General features: G+C 40.5%; 1 protein-coding gene across 4 annotated transcripts in view; it reads left to right on the plus strand.

Moving 5' to 3' along the window:
* SLC24A2 (solute carrier family 24 member 2) overlaps positions 1 to 14661 on the plus strand; it is a 245013-nt gene that overhangs the window by 175763 nt on the left and 54589 nt on the right. For 2 of the 4 annotated variants that reach the window (XM_081066813.1, XM_081066812.1), the window contains one exon: positions 8913 to 8963. The exons of the other annotated variants lie outside the window; for them this stretch is intronic. In XM_081066813.1, coding sequence (XP_080922939.1) covers positions 8913 to 8963 — 51 coding nt within the window. The remainder of the gene's footprint in view (positions 1 to 8912; positions 8964 to 14661) is intronic. 4 annotated transcript variants of the gene reach the window in all.

The following is a 14661-nucleotide window of genomic DNA, read 5'->3' on the forward strand; positions in this document are numbered from 1 at the left end:
GAATGATGGCTGACATACGTATATTGAGCACTTCCGGTGTTCCAGTCATTGCGTAAAACGCTTTACAACAACACTAGTACTCTAGTAAAGGAGTACTAGAATTAATCCCATTTTGCAGATGAGGAAACTAAGGTTTTGAAAGGCTGAGTAACCTACTACAAAGTCACACAGCTAATAAGTAAAATCTGGATTAGAACCCACATCTCTTGGCTCCCAAACTTAGACTGTGCTTCAAGAGCTCCTTATTTAGTATCATGGTGATAAGGCCTCCTGATACTGAGTTCATTCCAACTTTGTGAAGGTCAGAAGAATGCTATCTTTGGGAGCTTCCTGATTTATTTGAAGAAAAACCAGTACATGCTTTAAAGCCATTAGTAATTCCTACCTATAAAAGCCATTAATAATTCCTATAAAATGCATTAAATAATTCCTAGTAATTTAATGCATTTTATGTACCAATTAGGTGTTAAGTACCTATAATTCTCACCGTAACCCTACGAGACATCTATTACTGTTCCCATTTAACGTAAGTATGGGAACTGTGTATAACAGAGGTTAGGTAACTTGCTCAAGGTCTCATGACTAACAAATGGCAGTCCCAGTTGTGAAGTTAAGGTTTGTAGGGCTCCAAACTACAGATGATGGAGATGTCCTGCTATATCGTCACTTGTTTTTCTCTGATCCTATGGGGAACAGAAAAGCATTTTTGAAATATCAGTGTTTAAAATCATCTTAAGATTGTTACTGAGGTTTTCAGTTACACAATTAAAAGGAAACATGTAAAAGCCCAGGAAATCTTTTTCTAACCTCACTGTTTTGGGTGGTTCTCTTGCCTAGGTTGCTCATTGTTTGTCTTTAAAAATCCTTTCCAGAAACCCGTTTGCTCTATCCTGTACTCTCCCCCAGCCCCTATCCCAACCCACCTCAACAGGAAAGCAGCAGAACAGCACATCCAGGTCCCATTTTTCTTGCTTGATCATCCAGAGCATGTAAATTACAGTGAAATATGGCCTGAGTCAGCTCCTCACAGGACAAAAATCAGTAACCATTGGTATTGCTAGGCAACACCACAGAGGAGCAAGGCTGCAAATTAGGTGACACGTTTATAAGAAGTCACAGTATCTGGGGACTCACTTGGGCATTTCATTATGAACCATCTGGATGATCCACAGTAATGACCACACATTATTGTTCACTGTTCGAGGATGATAATTCCCATATAATTATATGGTGCCTCCCGCTGTGATCCTAACCTACTTTACAGAAGCTTCCACTGTATTTTCATAATCCAGATATTTCCCTACAAGATAACTGTGAACAGTTTTACCTAATGGATCACTTCTATTCCTCCCCAAAATAAGATTTAAAACAAACAAACAAAACCATTCTGTTGGCTTGTGTGATGGCAGAGCTGGCTGGACAGAGGACAGAATTAATTAGTCTTGAGATCATAGCAATGCCATCAGCCTGACGTGGGCTCCACCTTTGTGGTCCCAGAGGAGCCTGAGGTGATGACACTCAGTTCTTTGTGAAGCTAGAGACGAGCACTGTGGTACCTACACCAGATGAGATATGTAAGGAGACAAGAAAGTAAGCCGAGTCTTTGACCTTCTGGAGACGTGTTACCTAATGAGGACCTCTCACAGTTCCAACAGACTAGCTGATCTCATTTGTTCATTCATTTATTCAACTAATATTCATAAGAAAATTGGACTAAGCAGCCTGATTTTAAACCAAAGATTACCAATTGATGAGCCAAATATGACCCAATTTTTTTTTAATTTGGAATTAGTTGCCAACATTTAAAAATCAGGAGTTTTCACATAAAAGTCCAAATATCTGGCTTCCCTTGAATAATCGGATCTGTCAACACTGTGTCTGCTGCTTTCCCTCATGGAGCTAAACTGAGTGACTGCTGCCCCTGTTTAGGCAGCACTGGACAGTTTTCTATAATTACCACTACTCTATTATTGTCCCAAGCCCACTTCACTCACCCACATACCTCGCCCCTGTGTGTCATTGGTGCTCTGTCAGAATACCTACTATGTTCCAGGCACTGAGCCAGGCGCAGAGGATCTTTCTGACTCCTGATTTGACCACCGATGTAGCATCAATATTTCCTGAGGGCTGGGGCCTCAGAATGATATCAGCAGATAGGTATAAGCAAGGAGATAATGTGGAGAGTCAGGGAGACAAAAATAGCAGCAATAACCAACCAGTGTGTCTCAGTTTATAGAAAGCTTGAAAAGGAGGAATGAGTATTTCATGGAGGAGCTAGATTCAGAGGGCATGAAAACCAGGTGATAAATTTCTAAGAGGGAGCCGTGTGTGTGTGTGTGTGTGTGTGTGTGTGTGTGTGTGTGTGTTTTCACAAATCCTACTTGAAACTCAATCGCTGATGGAGGATTACCCACAAAGTTTATTTTTTTCCTTTGCAAAGTTCTTGCCTTGCTTCCAAAAGCAGGAGATTTTAATCTCATAGAAGAACAAGAAGTACTCATTAGCATAGATTTGGAAGAATTGGATGTGAAAAGAACTCCATAGGGCAAAATCATGTCTGGTAACACCTTGTGTGTGACATATATGTGTTAGCACACGTTGTCCCTGGCAAAGGCATAAGTATTTGGGAGCCGCTTAGGGAAGTTGAATACCACTAACATCTATCCCCCGCAGGATGGTAAGCAGAGTGTCTACAATGAGTCAGTACTTCAAAAGCTTTTTTTTGAGTGAGATTTTGAATTTGAAGGTTAATATATTCCTTTCCTTCTGCCTTGAGTAAGAAGTGAGGATTTATGGTTGTTGCCTCATTTACCTTCAATCCCTTAAGGATATTTTTTTTAAGTTAAAAAAATCACTTGCCTTGGGATGAACATTTCATATAAAAGCATGACAACGGAAAGCCTTTTAATGAGTGGAAAGCAACGAATTTTGGTAGCCCATGCGTTTTTTGATATGAAATCAAGCAAAAAGCTTAAAATTGGGCTGCATTAGAAAATATCTAACTCATAATTCATATTTATTTTGATGAAAAATTTTCAAATGAGAAGACAAGAGAAAAATGACTTATCCAGATACCCAGCAAGAAACTTAAAAAGTATATATTAACATAGATCTACAAACATAAATGCCATATTGGTAGGGGTTGGGATGGGAAATCACCAGTATTCAACTCTCATACTTCCCATCCACAAAATTTGAAAACAAATGTTTTTACCCAATAATAAAAATTAATTCATAAATTAATAAAATAAAAAAAACACCTTCAGGCTAAAATGTTAGTACTGCAAAACATGGTTCAGGAAGTTAGCCAGGCCGCCTTTCTTTTGACAGTTTTCCTTTTGTTTAAGGGAAGAAGGCTAGAGGTTTTTGTTGACTTGCAAATGTCAAGAATAAACATTGGCATTGGTTCCTGTCATCAGAGTTTGGATAGGAGTTAGATATTCATGTTGGACCTGTGGAACAATAAAGAGGGGTACCCATTATTAAGGATGTCTGTGCCACCCCAGTGCTTTATAGACGTGCCCTCATCTGATCCTTCATAAACACTCGTAAGGATAGGTGTGTATTGCCTTTGTCCCCATTTGACAAAAGAAAGAACTGAGGCTCAGAGAGGATTACCCAGCTCCTAAGTAGTAGAGCCAGACTGTGAATGGTTGTCCTGTCTGTCTCGCTGGGGAGCACTCTTAACCTTGATAGTGAGGTTATGGTCTCAAGAAGCCGCAGGCATCTGTCTGTCTTCCTGTCTTCAGCAAGTCCAGCAAACCAAAATGACCTAACCTCACATGTGGGATTATGCATTTGTATACTTTTTAAAGAACTACGGGGAGAGCACATAATTTGAGGAAAGCACTGTTCGAGGTTTCGTTGGGAGGGTTCTAGAGAGGAGTAGGGTCTGTGCCTATAACATATGGACAACAGAGTTGCAGAGACACGCTTGTGTGCAAATATTAGAAGGGAAGGTACCTGGGTCCCAAGTTGGAACACTAGTGGTCAGATGAATAAAAGGTCCACTTTTCACATCCTGCTCCCTGGTGGTAGTCTACGTTTTGACTTTCCCCATAGATCTGAGAGTAGAAGAGCAGAACTGATGAAGAAATTTCTTTTAAATACTGTCCCCACTGGCAAGATATCTTTTGCTGCTGAGCAGCAAATATCTACTTAAAACCTCTATAAGTAGTGTTAAATTTGTTTTAACAAACCTGTGTAAAATACCATGTTCTCTAAACGCTCTGCTCCATGTGCCATTGATTCTCCTTCACTCTTCTTGGTGGTGCTTGCAATAATGAAGCTGCCCATTATTGATTGTTTAGTGGGTTTCATTATCTCATCAACTCCTCACCACAACTTTCTGGGGGAGATACAATCATGCCCCCTTATAGCTGAGGACACAGAGTCTCAGAAAGGTGAAACAATTTGCTCAAAGTCACACAGCTAATAAGTTGCAGATTTGGGGTTCAAGCCTATACCTTAGCTTCCAAGCCCATGTTTTTTTGTTTTCTGGGGAGGTTTTAATTTTTTTTTTCAGCTACAGTTGACATTCAGTATTATTTTATATTAGTTTCAGATGTACAGCATAGTGGTTAGACATTCATATAATTTATGCAGTGATCTCCCCAAATAGTCTAATACCCACCTGGCACTATACAGAGTTGTTGCAACATTATTGACTATATTTCCTATGCCGTACTTTACAACCCCATGATGATTTTGTAACTACCAATTTGTATTTCTTAATCCTTTCATGTTTTTTACCCCCAACACCCTTTCTCTCTGGCAGGCATCACTTTATTCTCTGTATCTATGCGTCTGTTTCTGTTTTGTATGTTTGTTTGTTTTCTTCTTTAGATTCCACAGATAAGTGAGATCATATGATGTTTGTCTTTCTCAATCTGATTTATTTCACTTAGCATAATACCCTCCAGATCTGTCCATGTTGCCACAAACTACAATTTCTTTTTTTTTTATGTCATAGCCCATGTTTTTCACTTCCATTTACTACTGAAAGTAATCCTTCCTTGGCTGTGATGTAATCCAGCATCTGTACACACCTCTTTGACAGGTTTTAGACAACTTTAGCAAGAAACTATTCTCTGTATTGAGAAAGCCTTCATTTTTAGGTATTCATGTGCAGTTCAAACCAATACCAAAAATAAAGCAGCTCTTTGATTTAAAAATATTAAACAAGTTAATCATATTTTTTCATCAGTCATTTACGTAATAAATGTTTATTCTCATTTACCGTGTTTCCCCAAAAATAAGACCTAGCTGGACAATCAGTTCTAATGCATCCTTTGGAGCAAAAATTAATATAAGACCCGGTTTTATTTTACTATAATATAAGACTGGATATGATATGATATGATATGATATGATATGATATGATATGATATGATATGATATGACATGACATGACATGACATGACATGATATGATACCAGGTCTTATATTAATTTTTGCTCCAAAAGACACATTAGAGCTGATTGTCCAGCTAGATCTTATTTTCGGGGAAACACAGTATTTCGCTACCTCTACTTTTCTCTCTGGTAAAATGAACTCAGCTTAGATGCTTCTGTTAACTTTCTGTTCTATATATGTCAGAATATTAAGACCTGAAATGTGACAAGTCATTTTTCTGCTGCTCCTGTGTCGGGAGATTTGCAGACAAAAGGGTTGATAATGCAACAGGCCTCAAAGCTGAGGTGGAGCTGAGAAATGTTGGAAGGAGAAATCTGTGTCCATGTCCTTCTTCAGAAAGGAAAATTAGGAGCCCAAAACACTAGTTCTTACAGATTCTTTGAGACTGAAGACAAGCCCCTCCCCTTGATTTGTCAATCGTGAAGTATGGACAAGAACTCAGAGGTACCTTAAAGCCAGGTCGTGACGTTGCTGACCACACCTGGAAGGAAGTGGACTGAGGAATGACAAAACATTCCACCCCTCCTAGAGATCCGGCAGTTTGGATGCCTGTGACCCCAGCTGTCCAAATGACATGGAAGCCAGTGTGGTCGCCGTGATAGGCAGCATTCACAATCAGCCTGCAGGCTCATCTCAAACCACAGGGTTCTGGAATTTTTGTCTTAGGCTATGTGGGCTTCTTAGAGAAATGTTATGGAGAAGAGGCACCAGGGGTACCCAGGATGGTTTTCACTGGTGACTCACCCTTCTTCTGATCCTGGCTCAGTTGACGTAATGGATGTGACTAGAGAGTATTCGGTACCACATTCTTTAACTCCCTCACTTCCTCCCTCCGATGCCAAAGAAACTCAGCTTGGTTTAGGACCAGTTTGAATCCTAATGCAATGATGCTAAAGGCGTATTGGGTGCTCTCCATGGGGAGTGTGTGACAAGGCCATGGCTCCATGGAGGTGAATTTCCACTTATGCCCCTCAGGCCCCAGTGGCTGAGGCCACTGTCCCTTAGCGTCCATGGGCTGTAGGACACCAGCCAGGTGATGTGCTCTGACTTACGTGTGCAGGTTGCGTTCATCCTACTCACATGTCACACCCCTCTTCCTGCACCCCCTTGAAGTCCTGGTTTATGAAGAAAGCCCCAGCTCTTGGAGCTGTTGCCCTTGACCGCTCGAAAGCACTGGAGAGCTGAGTTCACTGCCTCACCATCCATTGCAGTCCGTGGGAAAGACCGCGTTCCAGCAAGCTGCTTTCCTTCACGTTCTTCTCTGCCTTTTCTTTAGTAAGCAACAAACATAGTTCTCTTCACTGGACAGATACTGTTCTCTTGCTCTCCTTCCTCACTGTGTTTCACGTTCCTACCTCACCTGTCGTTATTCAGCTTTTTGTTCTTATTCCTTCTCTTCCACCATCTTTAGCCTCATTTTTGGTATGTTCTGTCCAGTTCTTGTCCCCCTGTCCCATTCACCAGCCAAGGAAGCAACCATGAAACAATCTAGACATTTTCACAGCATAAGAATGTGTGAGCTTTGCCAGATATGAACAGTTCCAATTTTGACTACATAAGACTAAAAGAATTAAAGAATATGATTGTATTTATTTATACCTGGTTCCGCAAGAGACAAGGTGAAGAATAATCACATCTGCCACAAGTAAATGTTTGGCAGTTTGGGATTAATACGTGAAAGCAGGTGTATGCATACAGAGAGGTTGCATCTAAAAAGATTCATAAAAATGCAGTGGTGCATTTTCATTGTGTCGAATATGGTTTACACCCAACTTTGCAAACACAGAGCCACCCACGTTCTGTTTCCTGAGCAAATAAAAGAGAATGCCAGCTACTTATTCTACTGCTTTACCTCAGGGAAAGAGTAGAGGTTACAAAAAAATTAGTTGGCTGATATAATTCATCAACTTACTGCAAGTCTACACACACACACACACACACACACACACACAAATGCCTTATATGATGTATAGAACTACCATAAACACATTTAATATTTTTGAAGGTGGTTAGATCATTTAAGAATTACCAACTTGTGCAATATCATATATACAATAGACTACTGTTCTTAAAATACCAGAAAAAATTATATTCCCCTGAAGGTAATCCTCAGAAGTCATTTTAAAAACCTTTCTTGTTATTTACACACAATTCAATTTCTTATATTGAAGCACTTGAATCCTTTGTCATGCATATAACAAAATCCAGAATAGACGGGTTTTTGCAGAAACATAAAGATGAGGTGATTTTTCTTCCCAAGGTATAATTTTGTATTGGTGTATCAAAATAACTTTAATTTTAGGCACATGAAAAAAGAATATATGGAGTATGTGTAATATAGATATAAAATAGAAGAATATTTATTATTGTGTTTTTAGCTAGATCCCTCCTCTTGCACACAAAACCCATCTATTATTAGTTGAGGTAGATTTTCCATGGCCCCTCAAGTGAATGAGCCATGGAAGCATTCTGCAATATCACAGGAATATCTCTTGAGTCTAATTAATTTCTTGAAGTTTACTGGGAGATTATTGTTTCGATAAGAAAAAAAAATATCTTTAACCTGCTCCCAATGTTGCTTGAAACAATCTGGAATTTTCAGATGAACAAGAATAAAGTTTGTATTTTAGAATTGAAGTAAAAAATAAAAACAGAGAAATGGTGTGTTCCCACCTCCTCTCTCCCCCAACCCAAACTGCCACTCCCACCAGCTGACTTAGAACAGCTTGATTTCTGCCAGTGGTTTCCATTACAGCTGAGACCTTCGGCCACCGCCTGCCTCCTGCAAGCAGTAGATGATACCTTGGTCTGGGAGTGTGGCTGCTTTGTCACCTGTTTCAGCCAGGGAATCTTCCCTGGGTATATGCCTCCTTCTTCCTCCCGGAGCACTCTGCACCTTTCACAACTCTTCCCACTATGCTGCACCCATCGTATTCAGTGTTTTCTGTCTAAAATGCAAGCTAGAAATTTAAAGGGAAGTTGAGAACCTGGTTTCTCATTTTGGGTTTTCCTATGTAGCCTTCCTTAATCTCTAGGAAGCGGTTCTATTGCTGATGAGCTGTGAAATGAACTTCTGGGACTGCTGTTCCATGGCAAGGAATCCAGTGTCTACAAGCCTCAGTGGGCCCAGACTTTGTCCTCACTCATCCTTTTCTCTTGGAGTGTCACCTCTACAAAAATGACAGGGCCAGGCTAGACCTGGTGTGAAGTTATCTTTGCCAAGTATTCTGTGTCATCAGATGTTAAAAATCACTGTGTCCTATTCTGTAATGCAGGGCACATCCTACCCCCAGTGGAATAATATATTTTAAGTGATTTCTGAAAATGGGCCGTGAAAGCTGTCTGCCACATGGCCCACGTTTGCACATCTCTATATAGTTACGATTGCGGAATTTGACAGTATAACTCTGAATCTGATTAATTAAGAATGTGTAAAAACAAAGTTCTTGCATTACAGCTCGTTCCTTATCTTTGTGTCTTTTACTGTGATGTTGTAGAACTTGGATCATATGGAAAACTAAAATATTATGACACAATGACTGAAGAAGGTAAGAATGATTTTAGAATTGTATGCATTGGCTTTTTTTCATTTATGGTGTCTGTTGCTTGCCCATTTTTTTAAAATCTGTTTTTTTCCTCTTTGCATGACTTCAGTGACATTGTGTGATTTGTTATTCTTTCTGTGTTTTCGTCTAGTTTTTGCCATCGTGTTTATTTGGAATTGGAGACGTGCAATACCATGGGTAATCATGTTATTCCATTCAAACGATCCAAACCATCTCAATTATGTAACACACTCAGAGAAATGGTGTCAGCAATGTAAACACAAACACACACCCACTGTGTCAGCACTGTTTTCTCCACATGTTCACAACAACATATAGAAACACATCCAACCAATACTCATCTTATAATATGCCCTTAATTGCAGAGGTGGGGGCGGGGGTGTATGTTCGGTGATGTTCCGACTCATGCAAAGGAATGAGCGATCTGAAGTAACTTCTAGATCCCAAACCAGCTAGAGACCTGTTTCTGCTGCAGAGGGCTGTAGGTTCATGTCCTCAGCTCCCACAATCCCTGTTAACTCGTCTGAGAGTGTTACTCTGAGAGGTCAGGGTCACCATTCCAGCCAGCAGAATTGTATATATTGGAGTTCACGCTCTGTGAGATTGGGCGTATGGTTTTAACCATTTCCCCTGAGTAAATGAAGTCTGGCAGAGATTTAGTTTGAAATGTATTGACAAATGAATTCCAGGCATTATCCCAGAGCAAAACCTTGCCCCAGTCAGAATCACTTTTGTGAAATAAGTTCACCCTGGAACAGAATTTGAAATTTTTGCATTCTTATAAAGGGAGTTGTCCTATTGCCCTACCTCCCATCTCAACCCCACACAATTCTCCACCTTTTGAATAATACATAACATTTGTAAATGATGAAAACATTTTGGGTATATCCATGACGTTTACACTGATATTGGGAAGAAATCAAAAGGTACCCTAGAAGGTAAATCTGCTAGTTTTATCCTCCCAAATGTGTTGCACATCGTGTTTTCAGCTCCTAGTGTTTCTAAGTTGCCTTAGCCTGCCAAAGTTCTCCTAATGGTTTTGCATGCAAGAGGCAGAACATCTGACAGCCCTTGGTAAGAGGAAGCCCCTTCTCAACCCATGGCCACTCTGACTTGTGCACAACACCTGGGCCTTCTCTGCTGCTATCCCAGTGCTTACAGTTAACCACTGTGAAGTCTCCTAAAGCAGCAGGCTCCAGGATTAGCATATCACACTTGGTCCTATTGTAGCCCGGGGCCCTCCCGACAATTTGGGGAAATGCAGTGAGAGCCCCAAGGGCAAAAAGCTACCTGTGGATATAAGTGTCCTACCACTGAGAGGATAGAAAGAGTAACCTATACCTTAATGGGTGCCTCTGTCCCTGCTGTTCCTGTTTTTGTTCCACGTCTTCAGACCACTTGATTTTATGGGTGAAACCAAAGCTTGAGACTCACTGATGTTATAATTTAATCGCTCCTCTTGTTATCTCCCTACCCCTAGCCTCGGTTTCATGACTCAGGTGGCAGGTGGGTTTGTTAGCTTCTACCCGACCTGTCACACCCTTCACTTTCTTTACTCGTCCTGTCCTTTTTCTTCCGCCCTTAGCTTCCCATTGACAAGGCAGCTTCTGCCTCCCTGTGGCCTCAGTTGCCCCATTTCTCCCTTACCCTGTTTCTTTCTTTCTTCTTTTCACATCTGTTTGAGCAAGTGTTGCCATCCAAGTGGTCCCTTTCTCTTCCTCCCTACACTAGACAATTCAAGGTCACATGAAGATGTAAAAATGCTACTTCCAATGTGATAATTATACTTGATAATGGCTGGGCTTCCTAGGCAGGAAAACAAAGTCAAAAGAATACCTGCAATGAGAACCATGGCTGGCCCTTAGCAAGACTGTGAAATTGTGTTTGGGGGCCCTCCCTGGTGACCTTAAACATTTGTTTTCTTTCCCTTGACTTTCCTAACCCTTCATGTATATCCCTTTGTGCTCTATTCTTAGCTAACATCCATCCCCATGACAGTGATAACTAATAGTAACTAAGGCAGCATTTTTAAAGTGTGTTCTATGAAATCCTAGTTTCATATGACGTCACTAGGAATTTTGTAAAAAAAGGAAAGCAAGATTGAGTTCATAGTTAAATAAGTGGGAGAGCTTCTAAGTTATGTGAAATAGGTTTCTTTACCATGTGATGTGCTTGAGCTTTCCATATGCTGCTATGTGCTGCCAGCATATAGTAAATCGTAAAGAGGGATGGACTTTGCGATATTTCCCCGACTTCTTTGATCAGAGAACCCATTCTTCCAGGGAGCCTCTTATGGAACTGTTTTGTAAATGTTGATTAAGGTGTTATTTTTCACCTGGAATAGGAACCTCTGAAAGATTAGCCTTCTAAACAGATAGCAATCCCTCTCAGATACTCATAGAAAGGATATTTTGGAACAGGAGGTCTCCATCTGTTGACATCAAATCACACCTTGGCAGCTGCCTCCATGACAGGCCAGGCCTGGTTTAAACCTAATTCTGGGATTCCATCTAAAAGACCCAAAACCAGCTCAGTAATCTCAGACCTGGCAGCAGCCATGTGTGACTTCTTTAGACTCTCCCTCCCATTGAAAATAGTAGTAACAACTGTGATTTATGTCACTTCCATTTGTACAGTTTCAGGAAGTTTATTTAGATGAAGTATAATAAGATGAAGATATTTGGGGCAATAGTGGACTAGTTAGCCTTAAGGAAATACCCCCCTCCATTTCAGCTTTTTTTTCACATTTTTAGGTATATGTGATTAGGCCTTGAACAGAGCTTTATTGTAATTGTCACTAGTCATTATTTGTAACTATTTACAGGGAATTCTCTGAAGGTCGTGTGATGTCAGCCGCTTGCCATGAGCGGCTATTTTTTCCCCCTAAAGTGGAAAATGGAAAGATGCATTATATATGCCACCCTCATCCTAAGAGAAATTGATGATTTCCTAAATATATAAAATTGTCCTGCACAAATTTAGCTCATTATTTTAGCACCTACTATATGTGAATTCTTCTGCTAGGCACTTTGGGGGAACACTAGGCTAAAAAGTGGGCGATCTCGCCCTCATGGAACTTATAGCTCAGGGGAAAATAAAACACAGCAATCACTGAGCCACCAGGAAGAAAGTGGCAAAAGTATCCAGAAAAAGATGACAGACTATAGGAAGAGGAAAGGTTACCTTCAACCAGGAAAAGATTTTCTGGAGAAAGTGATATTTGAACTGGGCCCCAAAGTGAATATGATAGTAAATATGAAGTTAAAGAAGAAGAAGTGGTAAGTTCCAACCTACCAGGCTGAGAGAGGGATGAAAAACCTTTACTGGGTGTCGCCCCCGCCCCCCGCCAAGTGCAATGCTATGGGCTTTATATTTTTTATGTCATTTAATCCTTACAATGATCCCACAAGGTAGATTTTATTGAAGATGAGAAAACCAAAGCTCAAAGAAGTATTTTATTAAGATGAGGAAACTAAGACTCAGAGAAGCAAAGCAGTTTGCCCTGGGACACATGGGTAGTAAGTTGGGATGTAGGACCTAAGCTCAGGAGTGTGGCACAGCCAGGTCCTGCCCTCTGGGCTCCACTGTGGTTTGCTGTAAAGGTGGTATAAAGAACTGGACCATTCAAATTGGCTACGGTATAGGGAGTGGGAAGAAAGGCTTGATGGAGATCAGGTCATGGGAAAGCTTTGAACCACAGACTAGTGTAAGGGCATCATAGAGTAAACAATGAGCTACTGAATAAAACACAAACCCCTACTTGAATACTTTCCCGCAGAAAGTTTATTGTAATAAAACAATATACTTACTCTTGAACACTGAACAAAATCATGACATTTTTACAAAATTTGTTCATGCCTTAGAGCCCTTTCCCTCACTCCTTCGTGTTCAGGTGCCCTAGAACCTAAACTGGAGCAGCGCCCTGGGCCACACCCAACCTCCTATCCCACCCCAAGCCAATCAGAATTTGATCCACTCATTCATTCATTCCCTAAAAAGTTAGTGCTGACGGTTACCGACAATACTCAGTATGTAGTAGGCACTAGACTGGGTGCAGGGAGACGAAAGACAGTCCTTCTCCTAAAGAACTGACACTCGAGTAGGGGACATAGGCAGAGAGATGAGCAGTGGGATGGGCAGACCTGAGGGCTGGGGAGTCCAATGGAAGGCATCTTGTTAAGGTGCCTTGGGAAATGAGGGCAAGCTTCCCAGAACAGACGATGGCTCCACTGCCTCATTCCTGCTTCCCAAGGGGACAACTATCCTACCGGCCATCTGATACTAATGTGTTCAGTTAGCGGTCACTGAGCACCTGCTCTCTATGAGACAGTTTACTAGATTTGATAGATTAGTGGGCTTCACTCCTCCCAAGGACTTTATGTTCTTTCCAGAGATGTAAAGGAATTACTCTAGAAGTAGTCTTCTGTGACCTCAGCTCCCCCGGCATGGCAGTCCTCTCTTTATCTCCTCATGGGGTGATACTGCCTATTCTTGGAAGAGCAATCTCCAACTTTACTTAAAGTTAATAACCCATAGTTTATGTCTCATCTGCAGAAACAGAATTTCATACCATTTTGTCAGTCTGGAAAATTCTCAATAAATAGAACTTGGCTTCCTTACCAAAATTACTCTAAAAGAAAATGTAGAAAGCTAGTTCAAAAGAAAACAAACTTAAGCAATAGAATAGATGAGTTAAAAGGAGAAGAAACCTTTTCACCAGTGGCATTACACAGAACTACTAATTTTTGCTATTGGAGATCAATATTCATAGAAACATACAGGTAGGTAGGTAAACAGAAATCCTCACTAATATCTTGCTAAAAAGTGATGTATGGGGAAGGCTGCCTACAATGCATTTTCCTAAATACATTGCTACTTAGAAGCCATTCCAGAAAAATAATTTCTCCGCTATTTAAAAAGTCAATTTTTGTTCATTTGTATGAGAAAAAACATATATAAAAAGTTGTGATACTAAGAGCAAAAATTATAATGATCTTTCCCTTAATGATATTAAGACTACTGTTTCATGGCAACCAACGGCCCCTTTACCAAGCTGAGAAAATAATAATATCTTACATGAATGAATCATGGGGTCCTAAATTAGGCGTGTGGCTGAGTTGTGAAAAACCCCATTATCTCGAAACAAAGGCACCTTCAGGTCACATAGTCAAGCAAGTCATTTGATGTTCTTAATTACAATAAAGTAGTCCAGTACTGTTTCAAAGAGAAATTGAATTTGGGAATACCATTTAACAGTGTTTTTCATTGCCCAAGATGTACGCTCTGAAAATGTAGTCCTAAAACAAATCCTTGGCATTATGTGTGGCCTTCACATTATGTTTTAATCCTTGCTTGAATGGATGAGACTATGTTCTACACACTGATATGTCAGGCAGGATAGGTTCAGCTGTATGTAGTAGAAAATCCAGATTAACAGTGGCTTAAGTCAGATAGACTTAGAAATTTATTTCTCTCTCAAGTAAAAGAGGTCCAGAGGTAGGCTGTACATGGCAGGTATGAGGCTCCACAATAACCCAAGACCCAGGCTCCTTCTATCCTTCTGCTCTGCCATCCTAGTATATGACTTTCAACCTCAAAGGCACCTCATGGTCCAATAGGCAGCTGCTAGAGCTCCAGCCATCACATGCGTATTCCTGGAGGGAGGAAGAGCCAAAGTGAT

Source organism: Rhinolophus hipposideros, assembly GCF_964194185.1.
Source record: "Rhinolophus hipposideros genome assembly, chromosome: 11".
Lineage (NCBI taxonomy): Eukaryota > Metazoa > Chordata > Mammalia > Chiroptera > Rhinolophidae > Rhinolophus > Rhinolophus hipposideros.